The sequence below is a fragment of the Notamacropus eugenii genome, chromosome 3, assembly GCF_028372415.1.
Source record: "Notamacropus eugenii isolate mMacEug1 chromosome 3, mMacEug1.pri_v2, whole genome shotgun sequence".
Lineage (NCBI taxonomy): Eukaryota > Metazoa > Chordata > Mammalia > Diprotodontia > Macropodidae > Notamacropus > Notamacropus eugenii.
In genome coordinates, this window is record NC_092874.1 from 409,505,001 (window position 1) to 409,523,408 (window position 18,408).

General features: G+C 38.9%; 1 protein-coding gene across 9 annotated transcripts in view; it reads right to left on the reverse strand.

The window, feature by feature from the left end:
* The window catches only part of TNS3 (tensin 3), a 511,962-nt gene that overhangs the window by 117,193 nt on the left and 376,361 nt on the right, over positions 1–18,408 (reverse strand). For 8 of the 9 annotated variants that reach the window (XM_072598110.1, XM_072598117.1, XM_072598114.1 and 5 more), the window contains one exon: positions 1,254–2,507. The exons of the other annotated variant lie outside the window; for it this stretch is intronic. In XM_072598110.1, coding sequence (XP_072454211.1) covers positions 1,254–2,507 — 1,254 coding nt within the window. The remainder of the gene's footprint in view (positions 1–1,253; positions 2,508–18,408) is intronic. 9 annotated transcript variants of the gene reach the window in all.

The window sequence follows — 18,408 nt, forward strand, 5'->3', positions numbered from 1 at the left end:
TGTTATACAAAGCATGTTTTCATGCTATCCCTCTAGTTCTAAATGGTTTCCCAACTATGAACTTAACGCAAAGGAATGCTCTGGCTAAGCCTATATTATTAATGATAAAAAATTCTCTGTATATCCTTATTACCATCATCATCTGAAACCTTTAAATATAAAAGTGATTTTTCATCTCATCCCATAAATCCGTCCACTACCACACTGTTCTCTTTTTATTGCCTTCTCACTCAATTTTCATCTTGAGATACCCATAAATAAATCACAATTTTTCATTCTTAATGTCTTGAAAAATTAAGAATAATTTATAATTAAGACAAAGCTTATTATTGGATGTTTGGAAGGGGCCTGGTAACAATTCAGTTCTGACTCTTTCTAACAGAAGAAACACCAAGCTCCAGGCTAAGCACTCTGGCAAATGCGAAAACGATGAGGCTACCATACACTTTTTGGCATATCTTATTCATTTCAGAGTCTCACTTTCCATACACACTTCATTCTCTTGTAAATGACTTTCTGGCTTGCTTCTTCCTCTTAAACATGAGAACCAGTTTATTCAAAGGGAAAAAAAGTTTGTTAAGTGACCATGTTTCCCTCAAACCTCTTTTAAATGTGTGATGTAACAGGGAGAAAGTTTTAACATATTGTAAAAGTGGGGAGAAGGAAAAGGACCAAGGTTTAATCCTGCCTCTGGTAATTCTTAGCAGTATTATCCTGGGGCAAGTTACTTAACCAGGCAATTCCCTGGGATTTGTCTTTTTAAATCTCAGAATAAGGGATTTATAAACACTATAACAATGTCGTAAAAAATGATTGTTGCTCAATTATCTCTTTAATAACAGGACCTTATGCTTGCATTAATCTTGCACAATAAAAATATTCTCAAATCCATTGTCTTCCTTGATCTCCAAAATATATCTCTGAGATCTATGGGGTAGATGTGATTAGCTGATGCAATTAGCAATATTATGCAAATGAAGAAAGTAAGGTCCAAAAAGGTCCTACCAGTGAGAAGATGGTAGAGTTGGGATCAGAAGCCAGGCCCTTTTGACTCTCAGTCAATAATTTTCCCATTCTGCCACATTGCATATCCTCTTGCGTCATAAATTATGATCAAATAACATTCTGGGATAAATGCTCTCTATTGTTGATATTCATACGAATCTAACAGAGGCACCCTAAAGGTCTCTTGTAAAAACTAAAAGAATGACATGGGCGAGGTATTTCAGTAACACACAATGACAACAACTTACCATGTTGGCTGGAATTCCTGCTTATGTTCTCTCCTTTCTCAAGAAATCTGTGGTTGACCCGTAGTCCTCCTCCCACTTTGTTGTCAGGGGATGCAGATCCATTTGTTTGACTTGTCACGGTATTCATATGAGTTGGGATGGGCTCAAATGTTGGGTCTAGTTCCAATATCAGCCTATTGAGCTGTTCAATGGATTGATCAATATCCAGAGTTGGAGATCCTGGTAAAATTCCTGTACTCAGTCCCATATCAACCCCATTTATCTCTTTATCCGGCGTTAACCTAGGTTTGAAACCTTCTGGATAGGAGTGCTGGGGTACTTCATTAGGACTGGATATACTACCTAAGCCCCTCTGCACAGCATCCCTGCTGCTGGGGCCTCTTGTGGGAGTTAGTGGGATCCTGGGCTGGGCTGGAACATAGTTTGAATTCTCCGAAGAGTTGTGAATGGTAAACCTCCCCTCACTATCTGTTGCATAGCTATACTGATGTGCTGCTACTAGTTGTTGTTGGCGTACCCAGGTCTGAGTGGAATAGGTGCCCTGCCCGTAGGTTGGTGCCTGAGATGACGCTGTAGGGTTCCTCAAGAGCTGCTGAATCTGCTTGGGGTCACCATTTCCAAACGATCGCTCATAAAGAGGATCTACACTAATGCCCAGGTCTGGAGCAAGGGCAATATGGTGGTCTTCCCCGGTGTTGCTCCCAAAGCCATCTGATAAGAGAGAATTTTGACTACTTTTATGGCAGGTAAAGTTTCCAAGGTGGCTGGAGTGTTGACCTTCTGAGGAGGACAAAGTCCCAATACTGTCCACACTATGTAAGTCATGATTGGGCATCTCATCATCTAGGATGTCGGTCTCCCTGTCTTTCAGCTTGGAGTCTCCATTCACATGAACTTGGGCTGGCACTACGTGACGAGTCCCACTGTACTTACTTCGGACATCGGTCATATCCTTTGGGGAGCTTACAGAGTCTTCTAGTCCAAACCCACTGAGGAGCTGGTCCAGCTCTGCCTTTTCTTGTGGGCTCAACCCCCTTTTGGTGCCTGGAGCTGAGCGCTCTTCAGTTTTGTCTGTCCTTACTGAGGCAGTAGAGTGGCCTGAATCGCTGCTAACAGACAGGGTATGGTCACTGTGATCAGGGCTGTTGGTGACTGGAACCACCTGGGTTCCACTCGGGATGTTGTTTTCAGAGATGCTTTTCTTTCTCACTTTAGCATAAAGGCTGCCATCAATTGGACCTTGGGTATGTAACACTGGATTGGTAGAGAGAAGGAAGAAAAAAGGCATTATTAGATAAAAGTTTGAAATATCTCTAGAATTGACGAGGTAAACATTTTTACATTACACCAGTGACTCATGCACTCAATAATTCCATCAACTTAGAAATGTACCATGCTTTGAGAACCACAGCCTGGCACTCTTTTATCTTGTATCTTTTAAGCTACACCTTTCACTTCATAACTAAGGTCAAAAAGTAAATACACACACACACACACGCACACACACACGCACACACAAAATCTCAGAACAAGCTGAAGGAGGCAAACAAAAACATTAGCTCAAAGAGCTTGCGGCCAACTGTTTTCTCCATCTCTGCTTTATTTTACTCTTTGATGAAATTATGATCATACAACAACAAGATTTATAAATCCACACTCTCCGGGCACCTGGAATTTGGGAGACATGACGAACACACATTCCACAACAGGCTGAACACAGCTTTTGAAATGTTCAGGAGACATGCTTCGAGCATGTGTCTCAGGGCTCCTGGTCTGCTGGTTCATGCTGAATGCATTACGATGGGTCAATGACTAGTAGGGCTTCTCTGCTTCCCCTGCTTCCCTGCACCTTTGTAAGGACTCCACCAAAAGCAAGTGCTCCTCAGTAGCATGTCAGAACATATGCCTGTCTGGTTAAGGTGTACATGGGAATAATCAGATGAATGTGAACAGCACTTCCTTTTTATTTCAGCTTTACTAATGACGGGGAAACATTATAGAGTTACATAGCAGATGTAATAAAAGGAGGAGATGAGCAGCTGGCTCAAGGTAAGCAATCATGTAACAGTCTCATGGAAATATAGCAGGACAGAATATAAGGGAATGGGGAGGAGTATATATGTTTATGTGCGTGTGCGTGTGCGCGTGCGCGTACACATACTCACAAGTATGTACAAAGGGGGTAGGGGAGAGTAATATCTCATACTAAAGACCTTGATAATAATTCTAAAATGTGAAAATCTTCATGGAAACTGAGAAAGCATAGCATTCAGAAGGGACTTGCAAAAAGAGATACAAATTTGGATGGTTCGATTTGATTGACAAAATTAAAGTGCCTTCTGTAAAGTCCCTCATGCCCACACTAGGTTGTTGTTAAAGGTAACTTGCAAGTATGTACTTATTGAGCTGCAAATTCTGATTCTGCCAATTACCGAAAAGAATCAACTATCTTACTTTCTCATATGTAGAGCTCAATTTTTAAGGATTCATGATAACTGCCTCCATAATCACCATCCTGTATCTGTAGGTGGAGTTTCATGTGAAAATGAAGATTCTTCAGATGGTTACTGAAATTAATAGGCAAGTTGACCGCTGATCAGTGCTATAAAAGAACACATAAATAGGAGGACATATCCTGACTGTCAAACTACATCTGATTAGAAATAATTATATGACCGGAAATATGTTTGGAAATAATTATATTGCCAATTTTATAGTTTGCCATGAATTCATTTGGTAGAACTATGTAACTGTGTATTAAAGTCTTCATTTTTCAGTTTGCTTTTTTTTTAATTGCTCAAGGAGGAATGAATTAGTGGGAGAGAATATTTAATAAAAGAAAAATAAGTTGCCATAAATGATGACACGCAACAGATTAGTACTTTACTACTATAAACATGAAGCCAAGAATGAGTTGGAAAATAGGTCCTCTAAGATGTAATTGAAATACAGTTCAAATAGAACATCAACAATTTCTGACTACAAACAACTGTGCAGATCCTATGCTTCAAAGGTTAACTACTGAGGATCAGTCTTGAATAGGCCATTACCACCTTGAGATGCTACGGGGGAAGCCCGTAAAGCCTCTATTCAGAAGTACCTAGAGTTCTAGAATTTCTTTCTTTCTTTCTTTTTTTTTTTTTAAAAGTTTGGAGAGGGCAGCATCGTGTCATTTCATGACATGAAATAGCCTGGGCTTCAAAGGTCTCAAAGGTAGGAGTTCTAACAACAGAAGCGAAAGTGGCTTCATTGGGGGCTTCTGTAATTGAGATTTCTAGAGGGGGTCTGATGGCTAATGTTTGGGGGTGGGGTGATATCAGTGTCTCCAGCAACAGAAGGGGTAGTCACTGATGAAGTAAGTCCAAGAGGCTCTTGTTGCCAGGATAGGGGTGAGATACATTCCTATATTTCCAAATTGGGATTAGAAAAACATTTTTTGCCACACACACACACACACACACAAACACACCCACAAACAATTTTCAATACAATTCAAAAAGCATTTACAAACTATGCCTAGCATAGTACTATGCTAGGGTTGGAGATAGAAAAAGAAAAAGAAAACAACTATATAGTCCCTAAAATTCAGGCAGTCAATATGAATTTTTGAAGTAGCTACTACATACAAGGCATTGTACTACGTGCTGATTATACTAAGCACAAATGGCAGAAAATGGTCCCCAGCCTTGAGTAGTTCACATTGTCATGGAGAAGACAATATACAAATATCTGCATAAATACAGATATTTATATACATGATATATAAAATATCTATATAATTGGAAGGAAATCTCTTTAAAGGTTTTTACATTTCAATAACCAAGATTCACTCAAGCAACTAATGGTGAATAAACACTTAGCAGGCACCCACTCGTGGCAGGTAGCACACTAGGTGGTGGACGTACAAAGACGAAGCTGTCACAGCTTTAACCCCACAGGAGCTTACATTCAATTGGCAGGAAGAACATGCCTGTATCAAGGTAATTTGGGAAGAAGTCACTAGAGATTAAGGTAGGTCTCACACAGGAGGGGAAGCTTGACCTGGACTTGAAAGAAATGAAATCTTCTAAGCTACAGAGATGAGAAAGAAAGGCATTTCATGAATGTTAGACACAGATAAGAAAGGATATATAAAAGGACAGACAGAAAAGGCAATGTCCATTGTGAGGAAAAGAAAGAAGTCCAGTTTGGTTGAATGATAGAGCATGAAAAAAGTATATAATAAGCCTGAAAAAGTAGGTTGGATCCAGTCTGGGAAGGGCTTTAAGTGCCAAACAGGTTCAAATTTTATCACAGAGACAACAGGGGTGTGTTATTGAGCAAGGGAGTGACATGGTTAGTTAGACCTGCCCTTTAGAAATATTACCTTGGCAGCAGTGTGGAGGATTGATTAGAGAGGGGAGAAGAGATTTGAGGCTGAGAGACCAATTAGGAGGCTACAGCAATAGGACAGATGAGAGGCAATGATGGGGATGATTGTGTGAATGGATGGAAAGCGGTGAATGAGAAAGATGCTGCAGAAGCAAAAAAAACTGACAAGCCTTGGCAGCTGACTGCCCATGGGAAGTGAGTGAAGGAGAAAGCAGAGTACAGAAAATCCTGGAGGTTGTTCTACATGCCAAACTTTTTCCCATTTTAACTCACCAACAGAATATTAAAAATTGGCCCTGCCTCCTCCCTCATTCTGGTGGTCCAAATCAGTCTTTTCATCAGAATGGGAGCAAGTTATCAAACAGGGACACCCTCCACTGAATTCAAATGCTGTTTTATGGTCTCAAGAATTGCCTAAACTCTGAAAAGTGAAATGGCTTTGCATAGACCACACAACCACCAAGACACAGTGCTAAGAACTGCACCCAAGTTTTACTGATTCTAAGGTTGGCATTCTCTCACCAGTATTCATGTTAAGAATGAAAGAAAAATGAATGTAAAAATTAGCTATCTGAAAGTATAAGTATTATGGAATCCTCACCAAAAATTCTAAAGGGAGGATTCAATGCCTTAGGGAATAGTGAGAAGCCTTGGGTTTTGTTTGTTTTCTGTGACTAGGGAAAAACTGATTGACCTCAGCAGTTTTTTGGGGCTAGCCAGGGTTATTCTGAATGGCATTTAGAACATATTTTCAAGAAGGGCTTTATAGCAATTAAATGATTGCTAAAAACTCTGGGAAACTATCATATAACACAGTTAGAGCTTGGTATTCATCGCTTCTACTTTTTCTAGATGATTGGCCACTGTAGCTGTAGTGAGATGAGTTAGGCTAGAGAAATTACTTTAGGTCCCAGAAAGCACATATTTTCAGTCCCTCTGCAGTCCAGAGCATAAGCTAAGAAGAGCTTGGAATGTTTATACAAGTCACAGCATCACAGAATGTGAGCTGGTCGTGCCTACCAGAGCTTGCTCTCTCTTGGCCTAAGTTGAATATTCATGGGCTCCAGATTTCTAAGCAAGACTTCATGGGACGATTAGTTCACATGCTAACTCAGAGTTCTATAACATTTTGCAGTTTGCAAAAACCTTGCCCTGTGGGGTAGGTAGTGCAAGTATTAATGTCATTTTACAAGAAAGGAAACTGGGCAAATCTGTTAGGCATTCCAGACCTCAATTTCCTCATGTGTCAAATGAGGTCATGGGACTAGGTCATGGGTTCCCAACCTTTTCGAGCTCCCTAACACTTGGTTTTCAATAAACTCTCCTATGCTCCCTTTTCAATAGTAAAGGAAAAAATGCTAGAGTTTACCATGCATATTGTCCAAAAGAAAAAATGCAAAAAGATGAATTTCCCACCTTTCCTGCTTGACAAGTTTGCCCTATTCCCTGTTGGTATATGTATATGGATATGGATATGGATATGGATATGGATATGGATATGTATATGTATTCCATGACTGGAAACCTTTGGACTAAACGAACTCTAAGGTTGTTCCCAACAATAAATCCTGTGATCCTGGGGATGAGACATTAAATGACTAGCCCATAATCGTGCAGGCATCAAGTCTAGGCTTTAAACTACTATTTTCAACCAGTGACCTTAAGGTCACAGCATAACAAAGAGGGTGGTTCCCACAACTTCTGTGCCAAGAGGGCAGGGATTCTATAACATATGAGTAAGGAATACAGAAAGCTGTATGTACTATAAGGAGGTCAAAGACAAAAAGAAAAGTATACAGCCATTCCAAAACATTTAGAGCAATATTTACAACTTTTTGTCATTGTTGTGCTTGTCCTTCGTTTTCAAAGAAGACTATGACATCCGAGAAATGATAACATGACTTGCACTTGACCCTGATCTGAGTGAGGGAGGGCTGTGCAAGGTCACAAGCCTCACTTTCTCCTCCTGAGCCATCTGGATGACTGGAGATGGCCCAGAATGCAATTCTTTAGGCTGGCTTATTGAGTGAAACGGAAGCAAAGCTGATGCCCAGCAACTGGAAAATGGCTAGAAAAAGGAATTTTGCAGGAGGCGGGGAGAAGCGCATTTTATTAAACTCCTAACATGTGCCAAGGCCCTTTACCTCATTCGATCCTCACAACAACCCTGTGAGGTAGGTGTTATCCCCATTTTACAGTTGAGGAAACTGAAGTTGGGAGAGGTTAAATGATTTGCCCATGGACAACATAGCTAGTTTGCTCAAAGATGAACTTGTTTTCCTGTCTCCTGACCCAGAGCTCTATCCACTGTACTACCTGGTGGCTTGTGGTATATGTATATAATGCATTATCATGCTACCCTAAGGCCCATGGGACTTTTCCATCTCACTCACAGCAGAACCATCAAAATGTGTCGTCTTTCTCCATTAGCATGGGAGCTCCTTCAGAGTAGAGGCTGTTTTAGCTTTCTATTTATATCCCTAGCACTTAACACAGTACTTAGTAAATGCTTCATTCATTCATTGATGTCATGGAGTATTACTGTGTAACAGGAAATGATGAATATGAAGAATTCAGAAAAACACAGGATTTATATAAACCGATGTAAAACCAAGTAAGCAGAACTGGGAAAGCAACATACAACATAACAACCATGTACATATTAAGATCGAAACCACAATATAATTTATAATGACCAAGCTTGACCCCTATGAAGAGTTATAAAAACACTCTTCTGTCCCTTCTTCTAAGAGGTTAGGAATTATCAGTGCAGAACACTGCATATATTCTCAGACTCAGTGTTGGTTAGTTTTACTAAAATATATTAACGTATTTTAAAGGAATGTAGTGTGATTTTAGAGAACAAGGCAGAGATAGTCCTCTGGCTATCCTACCTTCAAGCCCAAGGAACATCTTCCCTTTTAGTGACTGCTTTGCTCACTTTCATTCAGAAACATACCTCTCTAGGTTTAAAGATTAGGGCAATTTTAAGAGTAGAGGGAACAATGATTAATCAGCTAATTCATTCAATAAACATTTATTTAGGGCTTTGAAAGCTGAGCTAATTAGCATTTCAAAGCATGGTAACAGGGGACTAAACCCCATTGACTAAAGGAAGTTTAGATCCAGAAAATCACCTTCCAATCTGATGAAGGAAGCACTCTCTCCCCTCTCTTTATCTTCTTCCCTCTCTATTATCCCTTCTTTCCTTTTCCTTATTCTTTCCATCCCTTTCTTCCCCTTTCCTACTGTATCTTTCTCCTTTTATCCAAAATTCTTTGTATTTCTCGAATAAAGTTTTATGTTCCCTGTCTTGAATTTAAAAAGCAGATGATCTCAATGTTTTATGCTTTCCTAAGAGAATATGAACTGGTTATATACTACACTGTATTTTTATATTGAAGTATATATTACCGTATTATTTTTTTTTGTGGGGTGGGAATGAAGAAGAAAGAAATGATTCATTGACCCCTGAGAATTACGAAGGTCACTGGTCTTTACAATATACCCTGAATTATCATAGAGGAATAGGGCAATATTTCTCCGAACACATGTTCTTTTATAAGTGCCAAACCCAAATTAGTGCCTTACCTCAAAAACACCACATATAGCGAACACTGTTCTACTCACCTCACCATGAGTCACTAGGTACCACCCAGTAAATAGAATTCACCATAGTGAAACAGTTTACATGAGGTGGATGGCAATATTCGTTTCCAATGTGCTTTAACTCAAAAGCTCGCATTTCTTACAACTAAAGCTTTCCAGAGACAGCAGGAGACCAAAGGGCACGTTAAGTACCATCACACACTTGGAATAAAAGGAGGGGCATGAAAAGAAAGAGGTATTACAATATCCATTATGGAAACATGGCAGAAATATTTGCCTTAGCATGGTGTACAAATAAGGTACATGAAATTATAATAAAATGAGATAATACTTGGTATCATGCACTAAAATATGAAGTCATTTTTTTTAAATGTCTTCCCTCTAAGATAAAAACTTTTGTTAACTGTTACTTCACGTAACACTTAAATTATGATGAATAAGCCAGTTTTCAAAATCTTAGAAAAAAAGAAAATTGGAATCATGTTTAAACTGATAGCAATACGAAAATAAATTCTATTAAAATTCAATAACCCTTGAGTATCATTTAAAGGAAAGTGCACTGGATATTCCTCCTCATTTGTCTCCTGGTCTGAAATTCTTCCTGACTCCGATCCATCCTTTATAAAGGTATCAAAATCATTTTCCTAAAGAGTAGATCTGATTACATCAACCTGCTCAATCTCTCCCCCTGCCCACCAATACCCACATATACCCAGAGACTCCCTACTACCTCCGGGATCATACATAACGTCCTCTGTTTTGGTGTCTCAAGTTAATTCCTATTTAGCTCCCACCAACCTCTACAGCCTTACTACAAATAAGTCCCTCCAGACAGTCTTCTATTCTGTCAGTGTCCTCCTTCCTGCTCCTCATATTTGACAAACAGCTTCCTCTCCTCTTGCTCTCTGTCATGCCTAGAATGCATTCTCCCTCCCCACTATCACCTCTTGAAATCCCCTGTACTAACTGAGATGATACCAGATGTTTAGGTTATAAATCTTTCTTCAAGATTCAGCTCAAGGGTTGCTTCTGCATCCGGCCCTTCCACCACGGTTACCTGACTTCTGTCTCATATGTTTTACATATATGTACACAATGCATATATGTTTATATGGATGGATGGATGGATGGATGATGTCCAAGTCATCTCCCTCATTAGAAGGTAAGATTCTTAAGGGAAGGTGCTCCTTGGCCCGCTTATGGTACCCCAGAGCTATATTTCACAGTGCATAGCACAAAGTAACCTCTTAACAAATGCGTGTTAATTAAGAGTGAAGAGACCTGCATTAGAGTCCAGCTCTGTCACTGAGTAGAAGAACAAACTCTCAGGTCATCACTTAATTTCTCTGAGCTCAGGTTTCTCATTTCCCAAATTAAGGTAACATAATTTGCTCTTTCTCACGGGTAAATGGGTAAGGATCAAATGAAATAATGTATGTAGAAGTACTCTAGTGAGTCACTTCCACTGGGCCTCAGTTTCCTCACGAATTATTTCAGAGGATTCAGTTAGATGATATCTAAGAAGAGTTTCATCTTTAACATTCTTTTTTATGGAAATAGTATTTATTTTTTCCAATTACACCTAAAGATAGTTTTCAACATTCATGTTTTATAAGATTTTGAGTTCCAATTTTTTCTCCCTCTCTTCTTCCCATTACCCCTCCACAAGAAAGCAAACAATCTGATACAGGTTATACATGTACAATCATGTAAACATATTTCCACATTAGTCATGTTATAAAAGAAGAAACAGGACAGCAGGGAAAAGCCACAAAAAACAAACAAAAAAAAGTAAAAACAGTTCTTTCTTTGGATGTGGAGAGCATTTTCCATCATGAGTCTTTTGGAATTCTTTTGGATCATTGCATGATTGAGAAGAACTAAGTCAACCATAGTTGATCACACAACGTTGCTATTACTGTACAAAGTTCTCTGGTTCTGCTCACGTCACTCAGCATCAGTTCATGTCAGTCTTTCCAGGTTTTTTGGAAATTGGTCTGCTCATTGCTTCTTATAGCACAGTAGCATTCCATCACATTCACATACCACAACTTGTTCACCCATTCCCCAATTGATGAGCATTCTCTCAATTTCCAATTATTTGCTATCAGAAGAAAAGCTTCTATAAATGTTTTTGTACATATAGGTCCTTTTCTCTTTTTTATGACATTTTTGGGCTATAGACCTTATAAAGTATTGCTAGATCAAAGGGTATGCATAATTCGGTTGCCCTTTGGACATTGTTCCAAATTGTTGTCTAGAATGATTGGATCAGCTCACAATTCCACCAACAATGCACTAATATCCCAATTTTCCCACATCTTCTCCAACATTTATCACTTTCCTTGTCTGTCATATTAACTCATCTGATAGGTGTGAGATGGTGCCCCAAAGTTGCTTTAACCTGTATTTCTCTAATCATTAGTGATTTAGAGCATTTTTTTCATATGAATGTAGATTGCTTTAATTTCTTTATCTGAAAAATATCCTTTGACTATTTATCAACTGGGGAATGACTTGTATTCTTATAAATTTGACTCAATCCTTTATCAGAAACACTTTTTATAAGTTTCCCAGTTTTCTGCTTTCTTTCTAATCTTGACTGCATTGCTTGCGCTTGTGCAAAACCCTTTTAATTTAATGTAATCAAAATTATCCATTTTGCATTTCATAATATTCACTATCTCTCGTTTGGTCCTAAATTCTTCCCCTCTCCATAGCTCTCACAGGTAAACTATTTCTTGTTCTCCTAATTTGTTTATGGCATCTCCCTTTATGTCTAAATCATGTACTCATTTTGATCTTATCTTGGGATAGGGTATAAGATGCTGGTCTATGCCTAGATTCTGCCATACTATTTTCCAATTTTCCCAGAAGTTTTTGTCAAATAGTGAGTTCTTATTCCAGAAACTGAAGTCTTTGGATTTATCAAACAGTAGATTACTATAGTCAATTACTACTGTGTCTTGTGTATCTAATCTAATTACATTGATCTACTGCTCCATTTCTTAGCCAGTGCCAAGTAGTTCTGATGATTGCTGCTTAATAATAGTTTTAGATCTCGTATGGCTAGGCCTCCTTTCTTTGTTTTTTTTTTTTTTTCATTAATTCCCTTGAAACTCTTAAACTTTTGTTCTTCATGATGAATTTTGTTTCTAGCTCTATAAAATAATTTTTGATACATCTTTAACATTCTATAGATTTAATATGTTGTTGTTCAGCTGCTTCAGCTTCTTTGTGACCCCATTTGGGGTTTTCTTGGCAAAGATACTGGAGTGGTTTACTATTTCCTTCTGCCGCTCATTTTACGGATGAGGAAACTAAAGCAAACAGGGTTAAGCAATTTGTCCAGGGTCACACAGGTAGGAGTGTCTGAGGCCAAATTTGAATTCAGAACAAGGAGTCTTCCTGACTCCAGACCCAGCACTCAATCCACTGCACCACCTAGCTGCCATTCTACAGGTCTAAACTTGGCCCCAAAGAAAAGCTATGAGAAGGTACTTCAGGCTCAATTCTTTGTAAAGGTTTGGGGTAATGGGCATGGAACCCTGTGCATAATGTCAGACTTTTTCCAGTATTGTAGTTAATTCGCTGAACTGTTCTCCTTATTTTTAGTCTTTGTTTTAAGTCCTATCTCTGATGTATACTTTGGTGTGATCTCAGGTAAGTCACTTAGCTTCTATTCATTTAACATTTTTTTTTACCTATAAAATGGAGAGGCCAATACTTCTACTTATCTCAGACACATGAGATGAATATAGTCCTATGTCAATGTAAAACATGATGGTCAATATAAATGTGAGTTGCTGTTTGGGTGATCTATCTGTTTACACAATTAGTTCCCCTTTCTCCTTCATGGACAAAATCTGTAAGCTTCATGCTTACTTCTCTGATAGACAAGTACTATGTTTAGTCAACAACATGCAGGAGGTTGGATAACATTTCCAAAGTATTTGTGACCCACTCACTCTTTTTCATAAGTCTATGATCCTTACTGACGTAACATTCCCTTTCTGACAGCGGATCACAGCCCTGAGTCCAGCTCCCTCCTTGGAAACAGGGAAGGAAGGTAAATCAACCTAAGCCCCCTAATTTTTTTCTCTATTTTCATTGAAGTTCTTCCTGGCCCAAATTGAGAATCTCTGTTTTCAACACCACACAGAGACAATCAAGGAAAGACTGAATCTGCCGAGGGACAACTCAGATCCTGGGGTAGCACGGTGGCACTAGTCAAAAGAGACATCACATCTAAGACTTTGGAGGATGTGTGTGTGGGGGGGTGTCTAGCATCCTGTGAACAGAAAATTCACAAATGGTCTCTTCTGTTGGCACAAGTAACTATAATAATCACAAATCAGACTATCTCATATTTACCTTGAAAGATTTAGCATTACAGAAAATATGGAATTATACAATCAAAAATATTCATGAGATTTTGCTTCAACCTAGATAGAAGCATTGATGTAATTCTGGTATTAGCCAATTTAAGCCATAAAAACATTTTAAAAACATAAAAGAAAAACTATCATCATTATATAGTAGAATTTAACTAAACACTTACTGAGTACCTACTATGTGAGATAAAGGCCAATATAACTATGTTCTTTACGTGTCTTATTTCAGTTGATCCTCAAACAACCCTGTGGAGCTCATCATCCTCATTTTAAAGATGATGGGCTCAGAGCATTTAAGATACCAGCCTACACACAGCTACTAAGTGCCAGGGGCAAGATCCAGTTCTATGTCTTAACTCCATGTTCAGTGCTATGCAAAGAAATATTTGTTGAATTGGATTGAATAAGGCCTCCTATCTTAGAAACTGTTTATTCATCAGATGAAAATTCAGAGCCTCACTTTTTTGAAGTTAAGATCTGACCCAAACGTTCCTTGGTTCTCCTTATGGACTTTTTAAAGACCTTATAGCTACCCAAGCACCAAATCCTAACACTGAAATGTGGTCAATGACATCAGAAAGAGACTTTCCTCAACCACAATGCCTTCCTCATGTTCCAATAGATTATGAACTTTCAGACAAAATCACAACTCTCTAAATCTTTCTCTACTATTCTGGAATTGGTACTACTAAACAGCAATCTCTCTACAAAACCATGCTTCTGGAGAAAAGAAATTTTATGGAGCCAGTGAAACACCTAGCTAATAGGGTGAAAAATGTATCGCTGTGCTTCTGAATAATTAAAGGTTCACTTAATTAGTGTACGATTATTTTTCATTCCATAGAAAATCAAAGCTGTAGAATTTTATGTCCAACTTTAGCCTTAGAAAATGGTACCTTTAATCTACAAAAATCAGATGCTATGACTAATATATTACAGACTCAGTTCAAATGAACCTCTTTCTCTCTCTTTTTACTAAAACCAGAAGATGATGATAAACTGCTAAGAATCCCACGGGCTTGAAAATTTTGGCATTTTGCCTCTATATAACTTAACCACTTGAACTATTCGTTTTCTTAAGAGACGTTCTTAAAATAACTCAGCTTGAAGACAGATCTTTCTTAATAGTTCAGTCTTAACACTTTATGAACATTTACTTCTTACAAAATTCAAAACAGGTAATAATATATCCATACTTTACAAAGATAGAAGAGACAGATCCCAAAGAAGGTAACAAGTTAACAAGGGGTGTCCTGGCCAGCACTGCTTAGTTCTGTTGCACCTTGCTAAGAGCACGGTGCCAAGTTGGCCTAGGAAAAATATCTCACTTCTGTACAAAGCTCAGCTCTGTGCTCATTTTTTCCAAGGAAGCAGCAGGCTGTAAAACTGTTGGAGAAACATATACTAGCTATCAAAAAAAAAAAAATGCAGCCAAGTAAGAGTGTGAAATGCAAGAGGCAGAATCCTCAACTGGGTTAGAAGTCACCTTCTCCAAATGAAGGTGACTTAACTACCATCCCTCCCAACCTCCCAACTTCAGAGACACTAATATTTTATGATCCTGGGCCATCAATGTATTACCAACAGTCAAATGAAAGACTGAATTCATAGGCAGGTTTGTCTGTATGTTTTTGCAGATAGGACTAATGCGAAAAGAATAACTCACATAAAAAGTTAAGGTTCAGTAGCTAACATACAAAAATTCATCTGTCTCCAGGACTTGACTCACCAGCACTTCTGTAATTGAAATGTAAACATCTGAAGGCTGAATTATGAGTATATATGTGTGTGTATACATATATGCACACATATGTACACATACACAGATATATATTCATATACATACACACATATCTATATATGTATGTGTATACATATCTATATCTATATTGAAAACATTTCTCCCCAAGTGCTGCTTTCGTGCCTGGTCTAAAGTTATGCCCTGTCTAGTTCCTCACAACATGTGAAAACACATTCAGACTCAAGTCAGCTAGGTAAACACAGGTTATTGGCACCCCAATATGAGATGCTTAGACCCAGTCTATCCAGAAACATGGACTGAGGTCACACAGATGGAAACATCTCTCTTTAACATCTTTCATCCTTCTCCAGCAGGTAGATCGGCATCAGATTTCTGCCTTACAAACAAATATTCCTTCCCTCGGGCGAACTTGAACTAGTTCAGAGCCACATTCTTTCTTGCCAGGTTAGACTTCTTTCCCTGGACGACTTGTCTCACCTTCTCTCTTCTCCGCTGGGCACCCACATCTGCCCTTCTCCAGCCTGGCAAAGCTCAGAGACACTGCTTGGCTCAGTTTCCAGCTCGGAGTGACAAAGGAGCATCCACCCACCACCCCATCCTGCCTGCTTACCTCCTTTCTGAAAACCCCCGGCTCATTCCGGCTCCGACGAGTCGGACAACTGAGGACAGCTTGAAAGCAGCAGTGGGGACCCAGGCATGGGGACAGCTTCCCCAGCTCCCAGGGCACACAGAAGGTCAGCTTTCCCTCCTCCTGCTATAGCTGAAGGTAACTGATCTTACCGGATAAGCATGAGACTTTGATTCAGCCAAAAAAGGGGGATGAAATGTAAACACGAGGGTGGAGCCATAGAGCAGGCAGGTTCAGTGAAATCTGAACTCCTGAAACTAAGGAGGAGGAGTAACGTGCAGTCAGGAAAGGTAGTAGGAGCAAAGCTTTTCCTTTACCTCCCTCTCTCTCCTCGTGTCCCCAGATCACAACTGGGGGAGACCATTTTCTCGCTTGGTCCGACATCTCCACTTTTACATTTGCATCTCTCCTGTATACCGCGCCCAGAACAAATAAACAGCTCCTCGATATCCGCACAGAAGCCTGGAGAAAGCAGCTAGTGTTTCCAGTCTCACCTCTGCTACTTACTTATCTACCCTTGGGCAAATCACTTACCCTGGGCTCCATCTGTAAAATAAGGGGGTTGGACTAGTTCTCTGAGGGACCTGTCCAGCTCCAAATCTATTTCCCTTGAAATGTGTTGACCCCAAACCCCATCTGTGTTTTCTCCCAGTATAAGTTTGCAGTAGTAACTGCATGTAATACTTTTGGGGGGGCTCATATTGCCTAAGCCCCCAACCCCCAAATTCTATCGTACAGCTCCTTTTCATCTCTGGCCTGAATATACTGAAATTTGGGGAAGTCAGACTACAAAGAATTCCCTTTGACTATTGGGAATCTTTATTTCTGACTGCAGCTGCATTTTGCTTTGGTTAGAGCCCAGACTTCCTTTTACTCTTTAAATGAACCCAACTGCATAACAAATAATCAAAGTACATTATAATACCAACGAGTCCCGCCCAAAACGACCTGACCATTTCACAAGGGCCTTCTATTGTTTCAAAATCTGTCACCACTTCATCCCTTCTCCCTGGGAGAAGTTGCCCAGTCCTTTCCACGTCTGGAGTGAGTAATGCATATGCTAAGCTTAAAAAAAAAAAAACAAAAACTTTAAAAGACCAGTTAAGGACAAGTTAATTGTAGGATATAAATAACAAACATCCCGCCCCCAAACTAGGAATTGATGTAATGGTAAAATGTATGCATACGTTATTGCAGATCATAGAAAACAAGATGGTCTTAAAGTAACCTTCCAACTCTGTGATCCTATGATCCCTTTTTTTGTCCAAGTTTCTGAAATGTTTAGTGCTTGAGAAATGCTATTAATGCAACTAAACATTCCATACCCTGGCAAAGGAGTCCAATATAATTATTTTCTTTCTGAAGATCACAATATTGCTGTCATAGAAATGGGAATAAATTTTTACATAATGTTTTTTTTTTCTCAAGAGAATTAAAAAAAATAAAAGACAAATTTAAGAAGTGTGTGAGAGAGAGAAGGGAAGGGAGTGAGGAAGAAAGGAAGGAAGAAAACAAAAGAGAGAGAAAGAAAGTGAGAAAAAGAAAGAGGAAGAAGAGAAATCAGCTGACTTTTCTCAGGAAACTGGATTCTGGCCAAATTTCCTCAACCTCCCCACTTCCCCAATTATCAAGCATGTTCTCTCTCTCTCTTCTTTATCTCTTGAATACCTAGCTTTCTTGCTTTTCTTGACTGACCTAGTTATTGGTGCCCACCCAAATTACTTGGTATTTATAGCTTATGTGCTTAACTATGCCCATGATATACCGCAAACTCCTGGAGAGAAGGGAGAGTTTTCTTTATCTTTCCATCTTCACAACCTATCACAGAACTGCGCCTACAGTGTGCATTAATAACAGTGTGTAAAGTTGAATGGGGGCCTGGATGTCAACCACAGATTCATACTTAAGTTTTTAGATTGGTAACCGTAGGTCTAGAATTGTGACTGACAATATTTAAATTTGCACGCTAAAAAAAGTGAAGAGTCCTTATGAGACACAGAAAAGCATAAATGTTTTAAATCATTTTGTCTTCTATGCTCTCTTTTTAGTTTAGTGGAAATGGGACATTAAACCAAAAATTAATGGGCTATTGAATGTAACAGCAAAAATATCTTTTTGATCTTGTCATATTTTTTATGACCTAGAGTTAATTTATTTCATTTTGTCAATATCTTACATAAAAGAGCTGACATAAACTTTTAGTATGTGCGTGAGCATAGGGATATGAATTTGTGTGTGTGTATTGTGATGTAAACTGGCAATTGGTTGTATACTTGTCTTTCAATTTTATTGTTTTTTTAATGTGATTAATATTAAAAAGAAATTATCATAATGCTGTCCTTGACCATATGTTATTTTTCCCAAGTGAACCGAGGCCCAATGTAGGCTGTT